At 45.5% G+C, this 26,798-nt stretch overlaps 1 protein-coding gene across 5 annotated transcripts in view; it reads right to left on the bottom strand.

Annotated features, from left to right (window-relative positions):
- FBXW11 (F-box and WD repeat domain containing 11) overlaps positions 1–26,798 on the bottom strand; it is a 66,843-nt gene that overhangs the window by 18,246 nt on the left and 21,799 nt on the right. For all 5 annotated transcript variants that reach the window (XM_032124721.1, XM_032124722.1, XM_032124724.1 and 2 more), the window contains 4 exons: positions 11,381–11,443; positions 10,094–10,319; positions 4,465–4,651; positions 3,609–3,699 (listed from right to left, as the gene is read on the bottom strand). In XM_032124721.1, the coding sequence (XP_031980612.1) occupies positions 3,609–3,699; positions 4,465–4,651; positions 10,094–10,319; positions 11,381–11,443 (567 nt within the window). The remainder of the gene's footprint in view (positions 1–3,608; positions 3,700–4,464; positions 4,652–10,093; positions 10,320–11,380; positions 11,444–26,798) is intronic.

Raw genomic sequence — 26,798 nt, 5'->3', positions numbered from 1 at the left:
TCTTTCCAAGAATTTGGTTTCAGATCTCTGAATGTCCTCTTATTTTCAAATCCAGTGACTTCAGAAGTGACATTATGTTCCTAAAATGTGTTTGGCATGAAATAAACACACACTGGCACCACAACATTTCTGGAGAGGCAAGGGAAGCTCCCTCTGCCAAACCCCTGCCTGTGTTACCTTCAGCTACCACCACTCTGTGGTTGCATGAACTTTTGACCCACAAGTAGAGCCCAAGGGAAAGAATTCAAATTTGCTGTTTATCATTCCTCATTTTTCCTTCCAATTGTTAATTCAGGTTTGGGATTATTTTTCAAATTCTGACAGTCGGAGAGCACATTCTGCTTTGAGTTTATCTCTGCCCACAACCCAATTTAGCACCAGCTGCAGTAAATTCCTAACTCTCACCCTTGGAAACAATCTAGCAGAATTTGGTTAATCTTTGTGGTAAAATACCAACTGACAAGATTTTTGTGCTACATCAAATATATTTTACTGTATTAAAAAAAATGAAATCCTTTGGATTTGTTTTTAACAACAGGTATATAATTCTATAAATGCTAATATGGCTCCCTGAACTCTGACCTCTGAAAGAAACAGGAAGATCTTATTAAAGATCCAGGCAAATATTTGAAGAAAAAATATTTTGGTATTCAGAGACAAAATATTCTTCATCACAGCTAAGATGAAAGTCTTACTTAAGAGCTTCTGCACATTGCTGTGAAACATGGGAGAATGGGGAAAGTACAAAACTGTAGAGAGCAACTTCAGGCTTCAAAACAGGAAGAGGAGGAAAAAGTTAATCTTAAAGCTAAGTTTGGTTGTTATTGGTACTCACTCTCTACATTTTAAACAGTGTTAAAAGCTTCTTTTGACCGCCCTTTAGGGAACCAATTTGTGAAAAGTACTTTAAAGGGTGATTTATTTGAAAAATTCTAATAGACTTTTGGAAGTGGAAGAATTATTGGGCCCTTGACTATTAGCACAAACACCAACCCCTCTGCAAACAGCAATATTTCAGAGGACTTGGAGGGAATATGTAAGCAGGGAAACACCTGCTGTGGCACAATCCCCCTGTCCTGCTCTCCTGCCTTCCCTCCAGCCCAGCAGCTCCGAGGAACCGGGAGCAGGAAATGCGCTGCCCGCGCCAACGGAGCACTGGTGACTCTGGAATTAACAACTGCTTTTCAAACACACATTTCTCCACTCTGGAAAGAGACGCATTTCTTTCCTGGATTTGGGCAAAGAGAAGCTCCCCTTCCTCCTGCCCCAGGGAAGTGCAGAGGCAGGAGCCCAGAGCCAACAGGTGCTGGCTGATCCCGGGTTTCCTGCCCTTCCCAAGCGCGCGTGGGCCGTGGATGGTGGGAAGGTCATGCCACCACCCTCAATTCTACCCCAAGGGACTGACAGCCACTGAGGGCTCAAGCTGCTGTTCATGGTCTGTAGCCAAGCATGGAAGGGAAGGTAGAAAACTACAGGGGATTTTCCCTCACAGCCCTGATTCTGCTTCCCTGCTCCACCTGAGCCTGAGCCACCCCGGAGCTCCCGGCATGGCCAGGAATATTTAACAGCCTTAAGGACACAGGCATGAGATAGAAAGCACAGGAAGCACAGGCAGCAGCAGCTGGATTACCAGGCAGCCTGGAATGGGCAGAAACCACGGCAACAGCTCCCAGTTTACCGTGTGCTCATTCCCAGGCTCATACCTCAGGGTGGTTTTTAATGCCTGAGGTTGGGCTCCAGCTCCACCCCACAAGCCCTGACTGCACACCCTACAGCCCCATAAGCAGCCACCTGAGCCTCACTGAATGGAAAATAAACAGCCACGAGCTAAAACTCAGAGAAACTTAAGGTTCAAAGGAGGCTTGAAAGTCTGGGTCTCTTGACTTGCAAGCACCAATGTGTTCCGTATCCATTTTGAATGGATGAGCTCTTGCTATCAGGCTGCACAGTGCAAATTTGTCTCTTAATTTGAGGTTTAATAAATTTATTATTAATGTAATGAAATTTAGGATTTCTTTTTAAGAAACATGCTCATTACTACATTTTTAATGACCTACTCTTTTCCCACTCTCAGCTATTCAAAGACTGATAATTTTTTTATATTTATTATTGATATTGGGGATGAGAGAAGCACAAGGGCTTTGGTTTTTTCCTACTTGTTTCATCCTAGCAAGAAGTATTCAGTTCAGAAGCTGTTTCTGTGCACTGGAAAGCAAATCTACAGCAAGTAAAGAATCAAAGCATTAAAGAGCAGATTGGGATAATTCAAAAGGCCTTAGAAAGCCCTCAGAACACCTTCAAGGAGTCCTTCCATCTTTAGTGACAACAATGTCTACACAAATGTTCCACTTACGCAAATGAGATTCAGAAAAGTAACAGTGAAAGTGTGAGTTACAGTAACACCAAACTGTTCTAGTGTTCTATGCAAAGGTTTTCATGCTGCTTTTTGCCCATTTTCTTTACAGAACTAGACCAGAACTGTGCAGAAAGCAAGAAAATATCACCCTAAAAGCTCTTAATCCTACAGGCTTCTTATCACCACAGTATCACTCTCCTTCCCTACAGGGAAAATACATCTTCCCTCAAACAACAAAGCAGATCATTCAGCTCACAGGTGAATATCAAGTTTGGTCATATTTTGCCTAGGGTGCATTTCATTTTCAGTTCTTTATCTTTAAATGTCTATAAATGATGTAGCAAGCTTTATTAAAAGGTATTTGGAAAGTACATTATGGCTGCCAGCAGGACCATTTTACAGCTGGGTTCAGAGTTCGGGATAATTTTGTTTCCTGAGTGCCATGCAACACAAATTGCCATTAGCCATTTTCTGCAGTGATTCCATTAGTTCACATCTGTCTTCAACATCAGAACACATTTCCCCACTAATGAATTTCAGACCAATAACTTCCCATCCTGAAATAAATCCATGACAGTCCGTGGTGTAACTTCAGAGCTTTGTGGTGGGTACAGCAAACACATAAAGACACATTTTCTCCTGCTGGCAGAACACTGGGATGATCCTGATTTATCAGAAATATTTCAAAACCACCAAGCAAGCTCAGCTCTGTAAACCTCAAAACAAGATAAGCAAAATTTTACATCTGAAGCTTCTTCACCAGTGATGCCCCTGTGGGTTCATCATCATAGGACTGATTATTGTTCCCATCAAACCACTGGAGAGAGGAAAAACCCCATATGGGGACCAAAGCTGTATTTACAACAGTCAGTCACTGCTGTAGAAGTAGTAAGTCACATTTTAAATAATTGGTGTTTAAGGGATCAACCTCAGATCACCTTCCAAGTGAGTGTGGCCAATACATTGAACATTCAGCAATACATGGAATTATCTTGGAGTACTGTGTCCTAAACCTGCTATTGTATTAAAATCCAGAGTCTCAGAAGAGTTCCAAAACTCTTCAAATGCAAAAAGGATGGTGTTAACACCTAAACCACTGCACCTCCTGCGGCAGGGAGTTGCTGAGGGTGTTTTTTACATCATCCCAAGAGCAGCAGTGACACAGATTCACTGCTCCAACAATCACCACCTGTGGAACTCCAAAATCAGCACCATTATCTGTCCTGCAGATAGGACAGATCAGAACACCTACCTCTATATCCTGGATTATCTTTGGGTATAAGGACCTGTAAAATGAATTGGGGGGCCCATCTGTTGGTCTGTTTTTAAACAGGTACTGATCCCTAGAAAGAAGAAAAAACACAGTTTTCAGAGTACCACAAAGAATCCAAACTTCACAGGAATGCAAAGCCTGCCCAGAAAAAACCCTGAGCACATATTCTCAGAAACACTTGGAAGAATTTTTAGTATCACTATTACAACCCTTGTGACTTTGCGATTTGACAAATATTTAAGCTGTCCAAGGTTAAAAAGATAACCGTGTTTTCCAGTTCTGATTCCCTGCTCCACAACTTCTCCAGGCAGCAGGGTGCCATCCCCTTGCTCTGTACGTGCCTTTGCTCAGGCACACCACTAGAGAGCACAGGGAAACAGGTTTCTGAAGCAGAACAGCCCTCCAGAATCTTGGGAAGGACAGGAAAACTCCACTGCCACAAAAAGCAACGGTTTCTCTTCGAGAGCCTTCTGCAGCCCAAGCTGCTACTTTACATTTTAAGGGGGGAAAAAAAGAAAAAAAAGTTGAATTGGAAATATTTCACTTGAGAAAAAGCCCTGCAGATGTTTTTTGAGACTGATGGAACTGTTAGTTCTCCCTGCAAACCTGAAATTCCAAATTTGCACACACTCAAGCAAGAAAAAACGGTGACGGACATGGGAGCACAAAAGGGGACAAAGCCAGAGCAGAAAGGGGAGCTGACAGCTCTGGCCCCCAGTCCCAGCAGAGACCAGGAGCTCAGCAATACCCACTCACTATAAACTTGCTTTGGGCAGAGCTCATTCTGAGGGAATTTGTAAGGAGAGCAGTGCACAAGGTGAGTTCAGGTACTTACCAACCCCTCCTCTCTGAGAGCCCCTTCCAGAGCGGGTCTGTGCGTACCATTCTCTCAATGAGCTTTTTCCATAGCATTCCCTCCGAGATGACTCTCTGCCATTCCTTGCACACCAGCTCTGCTGCACACAGGGATCTGGCATCGAGATACGAAAGGATGTTTTCTGCTATGTGATCTAAGCCTTGCTCTACAAAGAAATGAAGGCAACCAGTCAGTCGGGGCACAGAGAACAACCAAACCAGCCCTGTGAGACACTGACAATCCAGAGTTTCAAGGCACTGCAGGAACATGAGAACACTGTCATTGGTAAAGGCACTGGTTACAGGTGAGTGCACACAGATACACCAAAATATCTCCAAGGTTTTGGGCCTTTCCTGCTCTGCTCTGGCTGTTGGACCTTCCTTCTGCCTTGGAAGGACAATCAGCACAACAGAGCAGCAAAAGCAGAGTGGGTAGGCCCAGGGAGGGGATTGTCCCCTGCACTCTGCTCTCCTGAGATCCCACCTGGAGCAGGGATCACAGCTCTGGTGCCTCCAACATAAGGACATGGAACTGTTGGAGCAAGTCCAGAGGAGGCCATGGAGTTGCTACAGGGACTGGAGCAGATCCCCTACGGAGCCAGGCTGGGAGAGCTGGGCATGTTCAGCCCGGAGAGGGGAAGGTTGTGTGGAGACCTCAGAGCCCCTTCCATCGTCTGAAGGGGCTACAAGAAAGTTCCTCTGCATCAGGAACTTCGAGTGCCAGGACAAGGGGGAATGGCTTCACTGCCAGAGGGCACAGTTAGACGGAATATTGGAGAGAAATTGTTCCCTGGGAGGCTGGGGCTGCCCCTGGATCCCTGGCAGTGCCCAAGGCCAGGCTGGGCATTGGGGCTTGGAGCAGCCTGGGATGGTGGAAGGTGTCCCTGCCCATAGCAGGGGGGAGAAAGATGGGCTTTAAGGTCCCTTCCAACCCAAACCATTCTGTGTGGGTCTATAAAACCAAAATTCAACAGAATGTACAAGCAGGAGAAAGTATTTTGCTACTTGTGGGCACAGAATCCTTTTCCTCCTGAGCACACAATCCCAAAAGATGGTTGTCTTCAAGCACTGCTTTACTAAGCAGCAGCAATAAAAGGTTAAAATAATGATTCTTTGACTCTTCCCTCACATGTAACAATAGAGAATTCAACTCGGCACAGACAGGACTCCACAGAAGTACAGACAGAGCAGGGAAAGTGTGAGCAGAGATTATGCAGACACTTTCCTGCAAGGACATCTTTCCTATTTAATCCTTTCCATAATCTGCGCCTCCAGACCAGGTGCTCAGAGCCCATTATCAGGGGACTGGGGACACACAGACATCCCCTATGAAGACCCCAGAAGCAGCTTGACAACCCCTGTGATCCTTTTAGATCACAGTAGGGTTGGATTTATGTCTGAAATGCACTCACCACCCCTGAAACATGTCAGGATTGGGGTGTGGCCCACTGATCCAGGACTCTGTGCTGCAGTATCTGATTTCCTAACTCAGTCAATACTTCTCCAAAGCACTGGGCACTCATTCAGGAGCTTGGAGGATGAGTAAGTACCACAACAAACCTGCTGAGCTGCCAGCACAGACCTCTCAGGACACAAAGCAGGTGGGACACTGCACAAGGTTAGCCCCTTGCCCAGACCTCGTCTCCTGCTCAGGGGGCCTGACTTAAAAATGGGATTGCTGTTGAGTAAAGGTCCATACACAGAAACCACTTAGATAATGAACTTGAACTGAATTTAAAATAGCAACCAAACTTTCCTTATTCACATTCCAACCACTGCATCATCAGTCCCATGAAAAGTCACTGCTAAGTCTGTTCCTGATTTCAAAGGACCTGCAATTTTGCTTTCCACAAAACTCCCCTGAATCTGAGATGCTGAATAACTTCATTTTCATGAGTAACATACACCCCTTGGCCAAGCATGAAAAAAATCTTTCAAACCAGGAGATGACGACCTTTTAAATTTTCCACTTTATCTCATGACAGCCCACTTTAGGCTTCAAATAGTCCTGACAAATCAAAGGAACTACTGTTATTTTTTTAAAGCATTAAGAAACTCTTCATACAGTCCTCCACTGCACACTGAATTTCACATGGCCTTCATAAAACTGAACAGCAGCAGAAAGCAGAAACCAATACATGTAAGTCTTACTCATTTCACTGCACTCAGCTCCCACACCCCAGAGCACTCGTGTGCTGTCACTGTGGGGCTGTGCCCGCCGTGCCCTCCTGGCACACACAGCCTGCCCACTGTGATCCAGGATCTCACTGAGCCTTAAGCATCGACTGGGAATTATTAGGCAAAAGCCCTTTCTTTATCAAGATGCCCAACTGTCACAATGCTGTGTAACACTGACCACAGTTAAAACCAGATTTTTAATGAGTCACAAACTCTTTTCTGATGTTACAATCTGCCAATCTCATCTTCTATGAACACACAGAGCGCCTCCAAAGTCCCACACTGAGAACACACAAATGTTTTGTTCTGCCATCGAATCTATTCTTAAGAGTTCCACTGCTAGCAGAAGTGCACAGATTTAAATTGCTACATTCAAAAGAGATGTCAAGTGAAATATTTACCCTAATTAACATAGCAAGAACAGGTCCAAAGCACAGATACAAAGGACAGGCCCACTAGATTTATGTCAGACAAAATGCAGGACTAAGTTTAAGACACATTAAGGCCTGAAATAGCTGCATATCCCTATTTTACATTAAAAGACAGTGATTTGTTTCAGAAAGTTTCTGAACTAGGTACTAAAATCTATTCATTTTCTGAAGCAAAATGAATTTGACATCTACTGGTAGACTTTTCAAAGGAAAACATGACACCCATCTCTTTGGGTTCTCTTTGCAGTTTTACAGAAAATGGTGGAAAAGAGCTGTTGCTGATTAGAGAGACCAGCTGAAGGTTTGGTTGAATTTCAATAATAAATTTGAACAGTTAAAATTCACAGGAATTTCAAAGGTCCATGTATAAATATCACTTTGTATGAAAATAAAACCCAAATGTGAGATGTCAGCTCTAAATGTGATCAACATTAGATACAAAACAGTCACTTAGATCAGGAAACACACCACAGCTACCACTCTGTCACTGGAAACAAGGGAAGTCAGAGTCCATCAACTCTTCTTCCATTTTTCCTACATTCTCACAGGTGTAAAATTGGTCAGGACAGCAGCGAGCAAGAACTACTTCTGTTTAAAACAAAAGAATTTGATTTCTTTAAGACAAGTGAACCCATCTTTTAAAAAGGCATCATGGAACATCCTGAGCTGGAAGGGACCCACCAGGATCATCAATTCCAGCTCCTGGCCCTGCAGAGGATGACCCCAAAAATCCCTCCATGTGCCTGAGAGTGGTACTTCACTGCTAGCCTTTAATGTGATTGCAGCCCAACACGGGATTGATTTCAATCAGCTCAGATTAAGTTCCTGGATAAATTTAGACAGATGTTCTTCGCACGCCACAGCACCTTCAAGGAAGGCTGAATATGGGAACAATTCCCAGTATTTACATTGGAAAAAAGCACCAGAAGTTGTAAAGATGTATTTCGATATATACAAACGTGGTGTAAACGCCTGTCATCTTAAAAAGCTCCCAAAATTTTCTTAGGCAGAAATACATAACATGAAAGATCTGTACAACTCTGTATCAGCCCTGAGGTATAAAAGCAAATAAAATAAAATTATACTTGAAGATCAGACTTGTACATGAAGGGTCTGGAGAGTCAGTCCTAGGAGGAGCAGCTGAGGGAGCTGGGAAAGGGGCTCAGGCTGGAGCAAAGGAGGCTCAGGGGGGACCTTGTGGCTCTGCACAAGTCCCTGACAGGAGGGGGCAGCCGGGGGGGTCGGGCTCTGCTCGCAGGGAACAGGGACAGGAGGAGAGGGAACGGCCTCAGGCTGGGCCAGGGCAGGCTCAGGGTGGACAGCAGCAGGAATTTCCCCATGGAAAGGGTGCTCAGGCCTTGGCAGGGGCTGCCCAGGGAGGTTTGGAGTGCCCATCCCCGGAGGTGTCCAAGGAAGGGCTGGAGGTGGCACTCGGTGCTCTGGGCTGGGGACAAGGTGGGGACCAGGCACAGCTTGGATTCGATGGGCTGGGAGGGCTTTTCCAACCCTAATGACAACCCTAATGTGATCCCCATGACTTGATTTTCAGTAAATCCCAGGTACTCCCCAGAGAAATCAGCATTCAGTATTTTGAGATCAAGCTGGAAGGAACAGCCACAGTCCCTGCAGGAAACAGCTCTGCCCAGGAAACGAGGAGCACGTTTTCCTGTGTGGCCAGACAAGCTCAGTGTTCTCGAAAGCCACTCCTGTGAGCTAGAGATGTGCGAGAAAGGACACTCCTCCCTTTCAGAGCCCTCTTGCACATTTTATAAGCTTCTTTTTTAAGAAAACAGAGCACATATAAATTCCCTATCACTTCCTCTGCCCTGCTCTATGTTCTTCATTGCCCTCCATGGACTTTGCCCTTTTTAACCATGTTTGAAAGAGGAGCCAAAATCCCCCCCCAGCACCTCCAAAAGTTGAATTCTCCAGGTTTTGTGAAACTGCAGCAGCACAGAGACCAGGACCCCCTGACATGGAGGCAGATCCTGTCCCACACACCAGGAAGGCCCCCACCCAAACACACCAAGGCTACAAGAGCATCAGTACCACCAACCTTTACAGAGACTTTACTTCAATATTCCCTGTGCACGAAAAACTATCAGTTTCCGACTCCTTTCAGGATTTGCATCGCCTCCTCTTCCACCCTCAGTGCTCAGCGTTGTCCTGGCATTCCTGGGACAACACCCCAGGCTGCTCACACACTGCAGGGTGAAGCTGTGCCCCTGTGCTGCCAGTGGCACACAGAACACATTGACCCCTTATCCCAGGCTTATTTCCCACTCTGCAAACAATGTCCACACACTTCCCTTTCCAAGAATCCAATGAATCACTGTTCCCAGCAGCAAAAATCCAGAGATACAATTTCTTCCAAAAATTAATGGAAAAATAAATACAACTTAGCAGCAGATTACAACCTAGAGATTCCATATATCCACTTGTGAAAAAATGCACACAGCAAGCGTAAAAACAGATTTCATATCTGAACATACCAACACAGGGTGACACTTCTGGGTGTCAGAAGTTGTTTTGAGTAACTGAAAGGAGGAATCAGGGCTGGACAGCACAATAAAAATCCCCAAGTGTTTTTGCTCTTAGGTCAGCAACAAGAGTAGACAAACTAGATGCACTCACCTAAGCAGAAACTCAGAACGACATTAAAATGTAAGACTTCCTAAACTACAATACCTCTGGCAGTATTTTCTGTACTTATGGGGTTTGTACGAAAAAGGAGTTTAGACCAAAGCCTGCAGATACACAACTTCTGTGACAACTCAGTTCCAATTCCAGCAGAAATTCTTTGGGATACACCAGTCCAACTATTTTAACGTGGAACAACACTGGCATCCAGTGGCCAATTCAATTAATCACAGAAGGGATTCAGCCACCCTGCTGCCCCTCTCTGCACCAGAAGCAGCACTGTATCTGTAAGGGACAATGGAAATCTGGAGGATGCTCCCAGAGCCCAGAGCAAACCCTTGCTCCGTGCCCTTCATTTACCTGGCAGCGCAGTGATGAAGTCCCGCTGTAACATGGGCTTCAGGTAAGAGTTAATATGTCCATGCTGATAGTGACACATTCGGGAAATGAGGTGTTCCACAAATTCCACTTGATCTGATTCAGACCACTGGTCAAAATATTTTATACACAAGTCTTTTTCCTTTTCGTAGTTTCCTTCCGATGGTCTTTTTCTCGAGACAATCACAGATGAAGTTCCATTACTTATCTGGGGTTGGAAAAGGAACATTATTGATATGTTAGTATATATTTAAATATTGGTAATTATACATAAACAATAGGAACAGCTTAATAAAAACTCTCTCAAGGAAGAAAGTGTAAGAAGATGCAAAGAAATAATCAAAGCTAAATTTTAAAACACGTTCTTCAAGATACGAGCTACATCAGATAAATTTCAAAGACTTTTCGAAGTCTTTCATAGACTGCTCCTAAATTACTCTGCAAGTCTTGAATTCTTCCCTTACACCTCTTACCATTTAAACTGCAAGGAACTTAACTGTTTTTACAACTGCCTTTCCCAGCTCAAAACAGTGGTTTCTGGGCACACTGGAGTTTGTCTCCACAAACGTTTTGCTCAGGTTCTGGCAGTTAAAATAAGAGATAAAGTCGGATATGAATACGCTAATCAACACAAGAATTTGAGACTCTTATGTCAGTGTTGCACTGGTTGTCCATAAACGAAAACTGAGAATCAAGGGCTTGGTTTGTTCTTGAGGAACAGCTCCTGTCAATGTTTGGGACATCCACATAAACCCCTCATTAAAATCCTGAGAGCTGCAGCTCCACATCAGGATGCCCCAAGAATGCCCCAGCAGGAGTCACTGCTAATTAGTGAGAACAGGCTCAGAGTGATGCCAGCTCCTCTGAGCCCCTCAGGAGGCCAAGGGACTGCTGGGGAGCAATTGGCAGCTCTGAAATATTCCCAAACTTCTTCAAAGCAAACGGGTTGTGACTCCTTGCCATGCTGAACTTCTCTTCTTAAACAACAGTCACATGCTCAGAAATACAAACGAACTTTATTCCCAAGGATCCTTTGACGCAGCATTGTCCTTCCAAGGTCAGCACAAACTACAGAATCTGAGCAGAACTGGTAATTTCTCAAGGATTATCCACTGGCATCATCCTTCACTCGAAGGCTGAGCTAATTTTAGGAGGATACAGCCAACAACATCCAAGGATGATTATGCAGACCCGAGATTTGGACATTTCTCAAAAGCGGGAACACACAAACTCCTGGCACCTCTCCTTCTACATCCATGTTAGTCCTACCTGCCACAGGGTATTTTTCTTTGGAGACTCATCTTCATTCTGATCCTCCATTACTGACGTGTTCTGGAAAAAAAGAACAAACATTACTTCAGCTTTTTACTCTGTGACAATTTCTTGCTCTACAAGCATTACAAAAAAGCAAATCAGTTGAACGGATAAAATTCATTTTCCCAGTGAACGGAATTCTCAAAGACTTCTGGCCACAAAACCTGAGTATTATAAATAAATTCCACTTTTAACTGACATGTTTATCAATTCCATTTACTGTAAAGATAACTCCCCAACCCCGCTTCAATTTCCTTTGACAGGTTTTCATGCAGCCTTTCAACGCTTTTCTCACTGGGAAATAAATTCACTTTCATCCTACTCAAGCCAAAGCAATTAAACCTGTCAATGTATTCAACCAGCACTTTCTGCCAAAGTTAAATTGCATACAGCTAGGCAAAAAAAAAAAAAAAAAAAATCACTATACACTACTTACATACAACAGAATATGCTTTTTCCCCAGCTCTAGGAACAGGGATCATTCTCTGCAGAACATCTCTGCAATTCACTGCCCAGGCTGTGTCTACAACGCTTGGCAGTCACCCCTGCCTTTATTGCAGTGCTCTCCCCACATCAGAACTGCTCCTCATCACTGCTTCCCTCCCTTTCCTTCACCAACAAAAGATGGAAGGATTTCTATAAACCTTCAGCTGCTACTGTTTCTCTGAGCTCACCTCTGTCTCCCCCAATCTTCCCCTCCTTTCTGCCCCTGTTGTTGATGAGCTGCTCCCTGTTGCTGTCCATGGCACACCCACCATCTCCTCCTCCCTGCTCCCAAGTCCCTCATTCCCAGGCAGTTCCCACTTCCCCCAGCCCTGCCCTCCCCATCCCTGTGCCCAGGAGACTGGCAGAGGGTTAGCAGGACAAACTGAGTGTCCTCAAACACTGTCTGTATTTATTTCAGCCTTCTTCCCTTCTGTCTCAGCAGAAACAGCAACAAGAGGCTCAAGTAAAACACACAATGGAGTAAAGCCACACAATTCCCGTACTCCTGCCATCTTGGATTATGGATAACTCCTTAGAAAATACATCCACCCCCACTCAAAACACAATTCCATCTCAAAAGCATTCATCTCCTCCTCTTTTTCCATAAGGACGTGCTGCACAAACCCAGAAAACTTGGAAAATGAACAGTATCCCATCTATAGCAACCCTTCGTCCCCCGCCCAGCTGCCTTGGCTCAAGCTTACCTGAGCCCTCCCTGAAGGTGTGGAAAAACATGTGGCACACGGACTTTGGACAGCAGAATAAAACTGTGGCCACAGGTGATGGAAAGACTCAACTACCTGGTTATCACACACGTGATAATGACATGTACAAGCCCAGGAGGTGGCTGGAGGGGAATCCAGAAAGGGATAAAGGCAGGAGATGTTTGGGGTGACTCCAAAAAACATGGATTTTAGTGTTTCTGGACATACATAGAACAGACAACCACACCTTCCATGGTCATGGCCTCTGGAGTTATACATAACCACACCCTGCTCCCACGCAGCCCCACTCACTGGGGTGCAAACCAGTGCAAGGGGTGCTCTCCCCCAGCAGGGAACACACAGCAGCCCCTCACTGACTGGGACCCAGCCAGCCCACACCATTCCGGAAAGCAAACACGCCACTAGGGAACCATGCACTTCCTTTGATTTTATTTTATTTCTATATGAATATGTAAAAATACTCATTAGAGTGATTATATGTTGTTAAGGGTACATCCAATTAGTGTGTCCTTAAATGAGTAAGGAACATCTCCTCTCCTTTGGCAGCTGAAGGCTAAATAAACCCATGGATCCTGGGAGCTACGAGCAAGGAACACTGAGAATATCTAACACAGGTGGCTTGGGTCAGCAAATTTAGCAGAAACCCCACATTTTTATCCATTTATCCCCCCTAACTTTCCTTCAGCAGGGCACGGCGAGACTCTGCCACTGCATTTCTCCTTTTATCAGAAAATATCTCAGAAATCTTTGCCAGCTTTCCCAGGGATGGAGACTAAGAACTGCCTCCAAAACACGATGTCATCCTGGGAACATACAACAGAACTAAACACAGCAGCAGTGTGGCACAGGGTGGTTGGTGCTGTCTGTGCATTTACTGAAGGTGCCCTCGATCCCCTCATCCAGGTCACCAACAGAGACACTAAACAGGACCAGCGCCACTGCTGAGCCCAGGGGAACTCCAGCAGTGACCAGCTGCCAACGGGGTGCAGCACCATCCACTCCCACATCCACTGATCCAAAGGAGAAGACGAAGGACTCTTGCATTTTCCCTGCCTGTCTCCGCTTTTCCCTCTTTCTTCAGAGCAGCAGAGCACAGCCTTGGCTAAGACAACGTCTTAGATCCACAAATGGATGCCCTGGTACAGGCAGCACTGCTGCCCAGAGATGTGTGGATTCAAATATGCTGCTAGCAAGAATTTTTCTTGCTTCTTTCCAGTCCCGTGAGATATTTTTCTCTCACAGAAGATATTTGTAGAGTTGTATAAACTATGAACACCTGCGACCTTGCAAAACCTTTGTTTATAGTACAGTAGAAAAATATTTTGACAATGGATGTTTTAGGATTTTAGCCAATCACCCCAAGGAGTGGCTGATCCTGATCCTTTGACCAATTAGACTATGAAGAAAAAAGTCTATAAAGGAGTTGTAAAATAATTAAAGGAATCTTGCTGCACAATTCCTGCCTGCTGGATCTCTCTTCTCCTCCCTACCACTGCGGGATACCGCGATAGAGATGCTCCCATGTCCTGTCGCCATCTGAGCCGTGACTGTGGGGGCAGGTAACACAGCTTGATTCTTAGCCTGGAAATGAATACTGTATTCAGATATTTCACCAGGAAGTTGGCAGCTGCATTAATTTAATGGTATCTACTACTACAGCTTCTTGTGTTCTCTCTTTTCCCATCCTGACTCATTCCACACTTTCTTACTGTATTTTAGAGCTTTTAAATCCTTCATCCTTTCCCTTTCTGCTCCCAAATACATGTTTTTGCTATTACATCTTCTCTTTCTAATAAACTTGCTCTGCTTCTCTTTTAAAACACTTCATTTTGGGGTTATTCCCCCCATCGCACACATCCCAATTCAGACTCCAATCTCTCTCTCCAGCACTTAAGCCTACTAATTGGAGACCAAGAGATGATGGGTAGATCCTGCCCTGTTGTCTGGAAGAAGCAATTAGACAACTCTGATCTGTCCTGCCCATTCCCAGCACTTGGCAGAAGAAGGACTTCAAAATTCCTAACAGCTGGTGTCACCAGTCCTGGCTCCTGGGCTCCAGTGCTTGTGCAAGAACACAGATCAGCATCTCCAAGTTCAACTCTTCCCTCAGCCAGCACCTCTTGTTCACCCCACCCACCTCCACATAAAGCCGGTTTCCCAAGTGGCTTTGAAGTGGCATCACCATGGAATTCACCCCAACTCTCTGCAGCTCTGCTGATGAACAGCTCCACGGGCTGATGGAAGCAGTGGTGTCCCATCCTAGTGATCCCAGCAAGGCCAAGCTGCCCTTGCAGAGATTCCCCGGCGTGATTTCGACCCCCACGAGAGCCTTGCAGCTCCTCACAGTGGAAGCAGGGCTTCTAAATATTGTCAATTCATCTTGTTTATACATTCATTTTTTCCAGAGATTCTTGTGAAGTTGCTCACAGCTCTTGCAAAGTAGAATGATTATTTCCAAGCAGCTGTCATTCCTTAATTAGTCAGCCTGGAGAAAGTGCTCTCCATCCCTACTGGGAATGGCAGCGACAGCCAAGAGATAACAATGGGTCCAAGCTGGGATGTTTTGTTGCTGCCTTACAGTTGTTAAAACCCGACTGAATCGAGTTACACTGAGCAAAGCCCCAGTCTCTATTTCCACTGACTGTAACCAGAAACGGCAGTAAAATTTACACATTGCTCCACAAGCTGGGCAAGTTTAAAAGCTCATTTCCTGGAGATTTGCATCCCACATTCCTTGCTTAGTCCTGCAGAAACTTTAGGCTTTCTTTAGTCTTTCTGCTCCACAGTACCTCAAGTTTCTGGGATTTCTATGGGGTGCAGATAACCATGGCAAAAACAGGTTCACGAGTTACTTGGAGAGAAAGAGGTTCTGACAAGCCTAATTACATCAAGCTAATTCCCTTTGGAGATTATGAGAGCTTCTGAAATAGAACCAACTGTGAATGATCCCCAAAGGCACAGAAATTGTAGGTATTATAAAACTCCATAAATCACAGTTTCAATTAAGATCCTTGGATACCAGGTAGTAACTGATGTCTCAAGCACAGCAGTTCCATGGATGCGAGGCAGTGAGGTGCAAAAGCATCCCGTGTTTCCCTGCAGGTGACTGGCACTGCAAGGCTCCCCTCCATCAGCAGGTGCAGGAAAAGCTGCACCTTTTCCAGCAGAAATCCACCAAACCTGGACAGGCTGCTCCAGATTTCCAGCAGGCTGCTCTTAGCCTGGGTTTGCACCCGGCTCCAGGAGCTGGGAGTGCCTTGAGTCACTTAATTGCCTGGGCAGGGGAACAGCCCAGTGCAGCTTTGTTCTCAACCCACTTGGAGCTCCAGTATCGGGACAGCAATTATGGAAGTGATAGCAGGAAATCCTGGGAACTGGGGCAGGACACACAAGTTTCAGGAGCAGCACCAAGCAAGGCAGACAGCACTGCCAAGTTTCTTTGATGATAAAGTCTTCCCTGACAAAGAAGGGATTCACAGGATACAGAGGATGTATGGACAAAACAAGACAACGGCTGTGTTACCTTGAAAAAAAGAAGAGTCTTATATTTGGGCTTTAGTGAAAGGGAAAGGGATAGGAAACAGGAACTTCTGTTTCCCACTACCCTTGAGACGACACCATTAATTCCCATCTCAGTTAAAGACCAAGCTAATTCTTCAACAGTCTAACTTCTCACAAGATTCCCACTCTCTGGAAAAAACACCAGGAAATTTCAGTGAAAATTAACAAAAGAAGCAAAACCAATTAAAACAATCCAGCTAAACAGGCTCTGATTGATGTCCTTTAACAAACGACATCTGACTTTGAAGAAGTTGAAGGACCAATACAAAACAACTAGTACATACGTGGATACTGTGGAGTCAAACTCTGCAGGTTGAGTACACAGAGCTGGAGCTTCAATCCCCTCCTGAACCCAGCTCTGCCACACAGGGACTGCTGGAGGTCCCAGCACACATTTCCCAGGGAAAGGGAGGAATCCACCATCCTCCAGGACAGCTGGAGCCAGCAGAAAGGGAGGAAGCTGGGCAGCCATCTGCACCAGCTAAAAGTGATGAGAACGTGCCCCTCATGGCTTCCTGCTTTCAATAGAGCCAGAAACTGCCAAATGCTTCAAAGCATTTCCAAATGAATGTGAGCCTCTCCTTGGGGAGAAATGGGCAGCATTTGCTAACCCAGGAACCTGTTAAACAATGTTTATTAACATCTTCATACTTAATCAGGGATAAGAGGGCATTTTCCTCTTTTAACTATGGAGAGGCTCTTAGTAAAAATAACCTGTAGCACAAATGTGAAATTAATTTGGAGAACCCCTAACCCAGACTGCACAAAATGGGAATCAACCTCCCCTCACACCAAGGACCAAATCCCTTCCTTCTCACCCTCCTCAAGATCTGTGAAGAAATGAAAAAATCCTGCAGTGCTTCAAAACGCCAGGTCAGGAACAGGCAGTCACTGACAAAGGGTGCTCATCCCATCCACTGCAAATTCATCACCACAAAACATTTCTTTGGGAGCACAGCCATGGCCTGTGGATGGAACAATGGCATCAAAGCCCACATGAAAGCATCAAAAAGGTATGGACAGTAATTCAAATCTGGTCAAAAAAGATGATGAGTAACACAGAGGAGGCAGCACGAGCACCAACACACCTTCAGCTACAGGTTTAACCTCACTCCATTGCCTACAGAAAATGGTTCCTTGCAATATTTTCCCACTAATTTTGTATTTTTAATATAGTGAGATAATCCCATCATAGCTTTACACAAAAATAAATACTAATTTCATTCAGAAAAGCAGAAAATAGAGCCCACAGTCACATGATTGTCCACAAAAAGAGTTTCTGAAAATAGCTGATATTAGACAAACTTAATCCACTGTCCACAGCCACTTGGAAAAGCAAAACTCTGAGGTTCATCAAGTTAAACTTGATTTAGTTTTCAGCAGTCCTGTGAGGAGCAAGAAGGTGGACTGGACAATCTTTATGGATCCCCTCCAGTCTGAGATTCCGTATGAATCCCAGGATGACTCCCAGAACCCCAGAGTGGGTGAGGCTGAAGGGCCCACAGGGGCTCAGCCGGCAGCACCTCCCTGCCCCAGCAGGGCCATGGCAGAGCCCAGGGCACAGCAGTGTGCCCACACAGCTCTGCAATATCCCCAGCGAGGGACACTGCACAGCCTCTCTGCACAATCTGCTCGGGGCCGGGCCCTGCCCAGGGCAGCAGTTCTGCCTCCTGGGCGGGGGAATTGCTGCGCTCAGGCCCTGCCCGGTGCTCTGGGGCCGCTGCCGGGCCCCGGAGCAGAGCCCGGGCCCTGCCCTGAGCCCTCCCTGCAGCCAGGGACACCCAGGGCTGAGGGCCCCTCTCAGCTGGGGCTCCTCTCGAGGCTGAGCAGCCCCGGCTCCCTCAGCCTGTGCTGGGCACGGAGCTGCTCCAGGCCCTTCCTCAGCTGCGCAGCCTCCGCCGGCCCCGCTCCAGGAGCTCCCTGGCCCTGCTGGGCTGAGGAGCCAGAGCTGGGCACGGCACCCCAGGGGTGCCCCCAAGGGCTGGGCACAGGGGCAGGATCCCTCCCTGACCTGCTGGGAATGCTCTGCCTGCTGCCTCCAGAATCCCACCGGGCTCCTTGGCCTCCAGGGACAGCTGGTTGTCCACCAAACATAAAAGTTCACTCCACTGACCATGGCCATGTCTATATTTGATGTCTATATTAGTAACTGCTTGTTTCAGCTTAAACTGAACTATTTATGTAAGCACTGGGGATCTGCACGAATTAAGCTGAACATGCTTCAATTCTTACCTAGCTTGCTGCTCTCTCAGTTGCCAGGTTTTATTTTAGTGCAGCTATTGCTGGAAGTTCAAACAAAAAATATACTCAAAATATTTAAAGAGTCTACCAAGAGCCAACAGCTGACGGCAAAATTAGAAAAAAACCCCTCATACTGAAAATAGGGCATCAATTTTTATTTGGCCTCTGACTAACCACCAGAAAGTTTAGAAGACATGCTGAATTCAGCACCACAGTGCCCCAGTTTGTGTTTCAAGCTGCTACAAACAAACTCCAAAGTTTGACCACAAGTTATAGATGGGAAGTTTTTAAAAGATACCAAATGCTCTTCCATACCCAGTTTGACACGTCTCAAGGGTTTGTTCTGCAGGAGGTTTTGGCCAGAGCAATAAATTCCCCAAAACTAAAACTGCTTGCTCTTGTCTCTGTTAAGAGAAGGAAAATCTCCAGCCACTCCTCACCTAAATGTTCCAGAACAGTTATTTTTGCAGGTTCCAAAGACTACAAGCAGTTACTAACCAGGTCATTCTGCTTAATCACCAATGCCTTGATGATTGGCAATTAGTACCACTATTTTAACTTTGTTTCTAGAGTATCAGTCCTCACCTTAAACACATTATAAATTAGCTGCTGATCTCTTGTACATATATATATATATATAAATGTGCCCAAAGTGCAGCCTGAGCCTGCCTGGCAGGGCAGGACTTTAATCCTTACCCCAGCCTGTGAAGGACTACAGCTGATGGAAAACTGTAATATCAAAATCACTCTGTGGCTTTTAGAACTTCTGCAATAATGTATTACACGCTCTTAGAAAGATTTACATCAAAAATATTCACTGACTGTTAGTTCAATTTAGGTCGTCGTAAGAAACAAACCAATTCCCCTTCTGTCCAAGTTCAGAGCTATTTTCCAGCATGCCTCCATTTCCACACAGCAAGCTGATGTCACCAGAAAAACAACGTAATTACTGCAATCCCAAGAGACATCCAGTGGGGGTTTGTTTGGTTTTGTTGGGTTTTAAATATGCAGTAACTGGTTAGTTCCTAAGGGCAGCCTTACCTCAACAGGTACTGCAGGATGACATCTAATAGCACCTTCGTTGCACAACTGTCCCAAAGACACCCTAAACTCTCATTTAATGTTCTGAGTGTCTGGAGTAAAGAAAGTCGGTAACCCAAACCTGCCTGTATCCATCCTATAAAAACACGTTGTATTTACAAGGACAATGAGTAGCGAATTGTGTAATTGTAGCAATTTGATGACTCATCCCTGCACCACTCCAGCACCGGCTCGCAACACTTGCACATGGTGCAAACGCCTGTGCTGGATGGAAAACCAGAGCCCAAATAGACAGAAACCACTCTCTGTCCACCTGCCCCTCAAACAGAGAGCACCGCGGATGCAGGAGAAATGGCAAAAGCACTTGGCACTTCAGCCAGGCCAGGGCTGGGGGCTATGTTAAGGTGCCCAGTGCTGAGCTTGAGCTGCCAGGGGGAAATTTTCAGTCAATAAAACACTACTACTAATAATAATCGTAATACTCCCCCAGCTGGTGCGAGAGCAGCCAGCAGCAAGAGGAGCCAGCAAGGCTCCCTGCAAAGCCTCACCTGAGGCTCACTCAGATGAAAACTGGCTTCCTTTTCCCACCCCTGCACTCTGCAGCCCCTGCCCAGCCCAAGAGGAGCTTTAATTCCACCTTCGGCCTACAAGTGGTGTTTGTTTTTCAGGTTCATGCCTTTCACTGTCCAGTCACTCAGCCTTCCTTGGCAGACACGGATGTGTGCAGGAATCCCACCCCACATTCCTGCCAGAGCAGCAAAACCTCAGTACTCAAACTGTGTATCAAAGCAGTCATTGAGCTTATTACTGATACCACTGCTAACAGTTGCAGTCACTTGCCTAAAACATTTCTCAATTACCTTTCACTACTCTAGAGGCCAAATACCTCAAAAGAGAAATCCTTTCTGCCTGTGAATAACTTTTTTTAACAGCAAAATGTTTAAACCAGAAACACGGCCCTGACAAACTAGCTGTAGGAAGGTACAGATATTAGGAGCAAGGTGTTGGTTTGCTTTTTCAATTTATTTTTTAAATTAAGAGAAGTTACCCCACGTTCTCAGCTACAATCATTAGCAGTAGGTTTTGCACTAACAGTTCATCTGTTTTCCACATGAATTCGTTTATGTGGAATCTGCACTTTTAATCTTAATCCATCCCAAAGTAGAACAGTTTTTCCTCTGTCTAAGACTCATGGGAAACTTCAAACTATGTTACTTACACCGTGAGCTCACTGAAAGTTCTGAAGGAAAAGCAGAGCTTAACTTTCTAAAGCTTTGACTACACCATGTTACTTGTTCAGAACATCTGCACCTACAACTGTATCAGAAGCTACTCTAAATAACCGGATTTGGTTAGGTAGTTAGGAGATTATGTATGTCAAGCTTTTGTTTTGGTTTTTTTTTTTTGTTATAATGAAAACATTAAGTAGTATTTACTACCTTAGAAACTGTCTCAATGCTTAGTAAAGAGCCCCTTTAGCTTTTATTTCCTGTATTTAAAAAGCATCCAAAACAGAAAACTCGAAGGGAAATACTGGCTCGAGATTATCATTGCTTTTCTTCCTTTTAGAGCAGATGCAAAGAGACCTCTTCAGATCCACTCATCTCATCATTTATAGGACTTGCAAAAGGAAAACAAACTATTTAAAGTTGCATTTCAGTGCTGACTGCTCAAATTAGCACATCTGACGGAGGGTTGAGCACAGAACAGCAGCTGAATTCCAGGGCTCCAGGAGCAGCCAAGACACTCCAGAGCCAGCTGATGCATCCCTGCAACACCCAACTGCTCCATCAGCACTGCTGTTTCACAGCCCAGAACCTGCCCCATCACCTCCTACAGCCCTGCATCTCCCATGGAGCATCCTTGAAAAACCCCAGGTGCTGTGTGGACACCCTCACTCCAGGGCAAGGCAAAATCAAATTCCAAAAGCTCCAAAAGTTGGACATTTTTCTCTGCACCACATTCATGGGTAAACAAGGCAGAAAACACCACTCTTCCCCACACAATTAATAAGTGTTAACAGTATTCCAGATTAAAGGTAGGATAAGTAACATCTAGGAAGCAAATTTCAGGCTAAGCTAGTAATTAGATCAGTTCAAATTCATCAAAAATAAATTAGCCTCTGCTAAGATGAACTACACATTTGCAACTTGGCTGCCTGGTGCAAAGTTAAAATACTTCAAAGGTTATTCCTGGTTTCCCAGAGGGAATTTAGGTTCAGATCTCTCCTGCTGTTTCCATATCAAACCAAAGGGAGTTACCTCGAAGTGCCAGCCCAAAGCACAACCCTCAGCACGAGGGGTTTGAAGAGCTGTGAGAGGGAGGGGACACTCAAGAGCCTCAGACACTGCAGCCAGGGAAAGATCCCAATCCTTAAAGCCATTTTTTCCAAACCTGATTGATCTTGTTTTTTCCTCATATCCACTACTGCTCAGTGCTTCTGTTTTTCCCTGAGGTCCAGAAAGTCCCTGGCAGTGTCCAAGGCCAGGCTGGACAGGGCTTGGAGCAAGCTGGGATTGTGGAAGTTGTCCCTGCCCATGGCAGAGGGTGGACGGACCAAGATGAGCTCTAAGGTCCCTTTCACCCAAACCATTCCATGAAAAGCCCTGCAGCCCTCTAACCCTCAAGGAAAACAACATGGAACTGAAGGAAGAGAAGCAGTGGGCATGAACCTGCAGCCTGAGGAAGTGGCTGAACAACAAATAGCACATAGCAAAGCACAGATAAATGAAGAATAATTAAAAAATAAGGAGCTCCAAACAACTACAAGCCCACAGCCACAAATTCATTGCCATTAAATACTAAGACATTAGGACTGGAGAACCAAAACCAGTTATTTACTTCAATTAAACATCCAGTACTTTCTTTTACATCCCTTCTTGCTTTGCCCTGGCACCAGGACTGTTCAAGAATTTATTCTCATTCTTTGGGTTTTGCTCTTCTTCCCCAAGGATCAGCAAAACTTTAAGCAGGTTTTGAACAGGCTTTTATACAAACTTTTACAGTAAAAGCTACACAAAGGTTACTCAAAGCCACTGAACAGTATGAAATACTAGACATGCAGCAACCCTCAATTATTGATCTTTTGCAAAATAGAAGGTATTTGCACGCAAAAGAAATACAGAAAAAGTAGCCACTGCAATGAAAATTCAGTAGAACTGAAGCCTAGAACCAGTGAGCTACCCCAAGGAAGAATCCTGTCCTGTTCGAAGCTCACCTCTGTTTCTCCAGAGATGTACGGCATTGTACTCCAGACTTGGGAGCTCATGAAAGTGTATCAATCTTCACAACTGCTCGGGAAATTCTAATCACTCACTAATTGTCTGGAACACAAGCTTTTGTTTATGCACAAGTTCAGTGTGGGTTTGGAACTGCTGATATCCAAGCAACCCAGAACCTGGAGAAAACCTTATCTCCATGAAGGCTGCAGCCTAACTGCAGCTAAAGCAAAAAGCCTTCAGTAATACAAGATGTAAAAAAATACTCAAATCATTTTTTTAAATATCCACCCAGCCTTGCCTGGGGTTAGGCAGACACTCTGCACTCGAGTGCTGATTTTATCTGGCTATTCAAAGGCATGTGCAATTGCGTAATTTAGATTTCACATGATTTATATAATGGATGGTAAATGTTCCTGACCTGGAAGGTCGGCACCACTTCTCTCTCCACAACTTCAAGATCCAGTTGATGAATACAAAAAGCACCTCACTGTAAGACTCTACAGAACAGGGTTTGAGAACAACAGGAACAGTTGCCCCAAGTCTCAGGTTCCTGCGTTTGGAAGATTATTTTCTGTCCATACTCATCAGTGCCTGATGTCACAGCACAGCTTCTTGTGTGACAGAAAGGTGGCAGAGCTGTGGCACGGCAAACCAAAGCCAGGGCCAGCTGGCACCAACCCCTGGTGCAGCCCAGCCCCAGCGCTGCGCCCGTGGCAGTGCCAGCAGCATCCTTTTCCCCAGGCCTGGGCAGGATGGCACTGAGGAAGGAAAGCTGCTGCCCTCACTTCTGAACACAGGGACAGTCCCAGAGAGAAAGCTGAGCCTTCCCGCAGGGAGGCTTCCCAAACAGGACTATTTTGCCACAAAAATATTACACAGAGGAGTAAAAAGCTCAGTTTACAGTTCCTTCTTTCTCTGCTGTACCACTTCCTCCAGCCCTGCCAGATGGGGACTGGTACAATTTGCTCAATCCCCTGCTGCGGCTGTAGCCAGCTGTGCTACCCTTGACTCTCGTGCCTCCCTTGATGCATTTGGACTCTCCCACCATTTCAAAGGACCACAAGAAACCAACCACCTCTGTGAAGACTCTTAAATGTCAGTCTTGAAGACCTACAAAACAACTCATCAGATGCAAATCACAGAGGCTCAGGGAAAGCTGGGAATGGGCAGCCTGCTAAGCACCCAGGAGTCTGTCACATGGAAAGGATAAGTGTCCTTTTGATGATGACTCAGAGTGGCACCATCAGAATCAGCAAAACCATCAACACAGGTACCAAACAGCAGCTGAATTCCCCCGGACAAGGGACCCACCCTCCTGCCAGGGGGGTCTGATGAGGAGCCTGCAGCGCAAAGACACTGCACAAATGGAGTTTCAACCTTGGTGGGAAATACTTGATTATAGATTTCTGCTTCCTAGAAAATTCCTCTATGGGAAAGAGACAACACCTGCAAGGAAGAGGACTGTGTCACATACACCCAGAACAGACTGCCTTTGCAGCTCCTCCTCTCCTCAGTCAGATTTCCCTCCTCCATCCCTGCCAGCATGAGCATGGCACTGCCAGAAGGCAGGCAGGGAGCAAGGCACGTTTCCTAACACATTTCTTTTCACCGTAACAGGATCAGACAGAGAAAAAAATTCTCTCTCCAAAGAAGGCTGAGAAAGCATCAACACGAGGCTGAGGCTAACACCATCCCTTCTGCAGATGCTTCAGAAGAGCCATCAGGAATAACAGCTCCTGCCCACCACTTGTGAAATCTCTCAGGCTTAGTGGGACTGTGTTAAGCTTTCTGAGGGACACAATTTATGTCTGACATTACACTCACTGTTGCAGCTCTGAGCAACGGGCACCGCATTTGCTGAGGCAAGGTGCAGTACCTCGTGGTGATCCATGAATTCACCATGGAGAACCTGCCTCCACAGGGACATATCCTTCCCAGTGTGGAGAGCATAGATTGGGATCTCTGCATGGAACAGGCGAGAAACACTAGCAAAAGGCAGGCCAGCAAGGCACCCAAAGGAGAAAGGACTGGATCTCTAAGCTCCCATGACTTTTTCTGTGTTCTCAAGTCCCTCCTGCAGCAGCAGCTTAGTGGCATATCCAAGAGGAAGGAACTCATATCACCACTTCCTCCTCATCTCGCTCATAAAGATCAGTGATTAAGTCAATTACTAACTGCTGAATACTGACAACTTCTGAAGAGAAGACCAAGATGAGAGAACTGCCCACCAAGAGGATCAGGCTTCTGAAAAGGGCCACTCTTCTGTTCAAGCACACTTGGCAGCCTGAGGATGAAGTGTATGACCTTCAGTGCTCTCCAAAAACCACTGAAAACAACAAAGTCCAAAATAAGCATTCGTGTGTATCAAGTTGTTTGTAGCAGCAAAACCCTTTCCCCACAAGCAGAAAGGTCAGTGGTTGGCAGCGCCCAAATGGTGCCAGCCAGGGGTGGCCACCACAGGAGACCCCAGCCTGCCACATGGTTTCACAGGCTGCTCCCCCCTTTTGCTGACCACAGGGAATACAGCTGGAATCCTCAGCACAAGCCACAGCCAGCTACAAGTGACAGATGTACATCATGTGCCAGGCAAATGAGGAACCAAAACTCACAGATATTTACCCCATTTGCTGGTTCTCACACACCAGGGACACATTTCTACTCCTCAACTGAGGAAAGTAAAGAGCAGAGCTCCGACTCAGAGCTCAGTCCTGGGATTTGCTCCAGTGAGTAACCACTCACTTCCACTTCCAAACAAACACTAGGAACTGACCCAATACAGAGAAAGTCTCTTCCTGCCCCTAAGAATGAACAGGCTCAGTTAATAATTAAAGTCATAAAGCCAGAAGCACTCAGATACACAAAGGGCAACAGAGGAGTGCTTATCAGAACCCCTCCCTTCAGAGAATAAATCATGCTTCACAAAAGCAATCCCTGCATTTCACATTTCCCCATCCTCCAGGAGCCTGGATCCAGCACCAAGCCACACCATCAGGGAGCACCACAAGAAGCTGCTGTGACTGTAAGGGCCTCCCAGACTGCATCCAGAGTGCTCACCCCAGTCTGGGCACTCCAAAGAAAATAGGCTGGGATATGGTGGGGATGACCAGGATGGCCAAGCACTGGAACACCGCGGGGAATAAAATGCAATGCTACCCTTTGCAAAATAGCTGCAGTGTGTGCAACTACCAAAAACTGAGCTGTCGGATCAGGCCTCAAAAGCTGTAACACCCACACTGAGAACTAAAAAAAAAAAGTTATTACAAGGAACTGCTGAAAACAAACCCCAAACTGATATTACTTTTCACTGAGAGGAGACTCCAGCCAGAAGGAACAACACTGGAAAGCACTGCTGCCGATTACCAGAGGGAAAATTGGCCATTTTTACCTTGGATTTAGGGACTGGGGAATCCAGGCCATTCCCCTGCCCACACTGCCCCCAGACCTACCACGGGTAGCTTTAACTGCTTCTACACTGCTGGCCTCGGTCTGAAAGCTCCGTCTCTGAAAAGTCTGTTTAAACACAGGGACAAGCACAAATATTTCAGATATTGGAGAGAACATTCTGTTCCTTTAAAGAAATGGAATCAAATCTGTATTTCTTTTTAATGGATCTCTTGGACTGTTTCCAAAAAGAAATGGTAACAGTTCCACTGTTTTGAGGCAAAATCCCAGAAAACATGTCAAAGAGGTATTTGTAAATGACTTCAGACCTAACAGAAGCAGCAAGGCAGTTGTCTGGTTATGACAACTCATTTTAACAGCTGCAGAGAATAACATTTCCAAAGGGATGCAGGCTCCAGAGCGACAGGCCACTCATCATTTCCCATTTGTGATTTCATGCTCTAGAGGAGAAGGTTTGAGCAGAGCCCATCTCTGGCACTCGCTGTCGTTCCAAGAAAACTGCATCGTGTCTGTGCCTGAATTTGTACTGGGGAAAGAGGATGAAGAAGTTTTCATGTTCAGTTCTTAGCTTTCAACTACAAGTTTTTCCAACTACACTTTCTGTTGTTGTGCTTCCTTCTGGTATCAGAATAGAAACATCAACAGCAGCTCAAAATTAGTAAAGAAAAACAAACAGAAGCTTAAGCAAGTTAATGC

Source organism: Corvus moneduloides, chromosome 15, assembly GCF_009650955.1.
Source record: "Corvus moneduloides isolate bCorMon1 chromosome 15, bCorMon1.pri, whole genome shotgun sequence".
In the NCBI taxonomy this organism is placed as follows: domain Eukaryota; kingdom Metazoa; phylum Chordata; class Aves; order Passeriformes; family Corvidae; genus Corvus; species Corvus moneduloides.
Note: the sequence above shows the minus strand (reverse complement) of the source record. Positions and strands in the feature narration are given on the sequence as shown.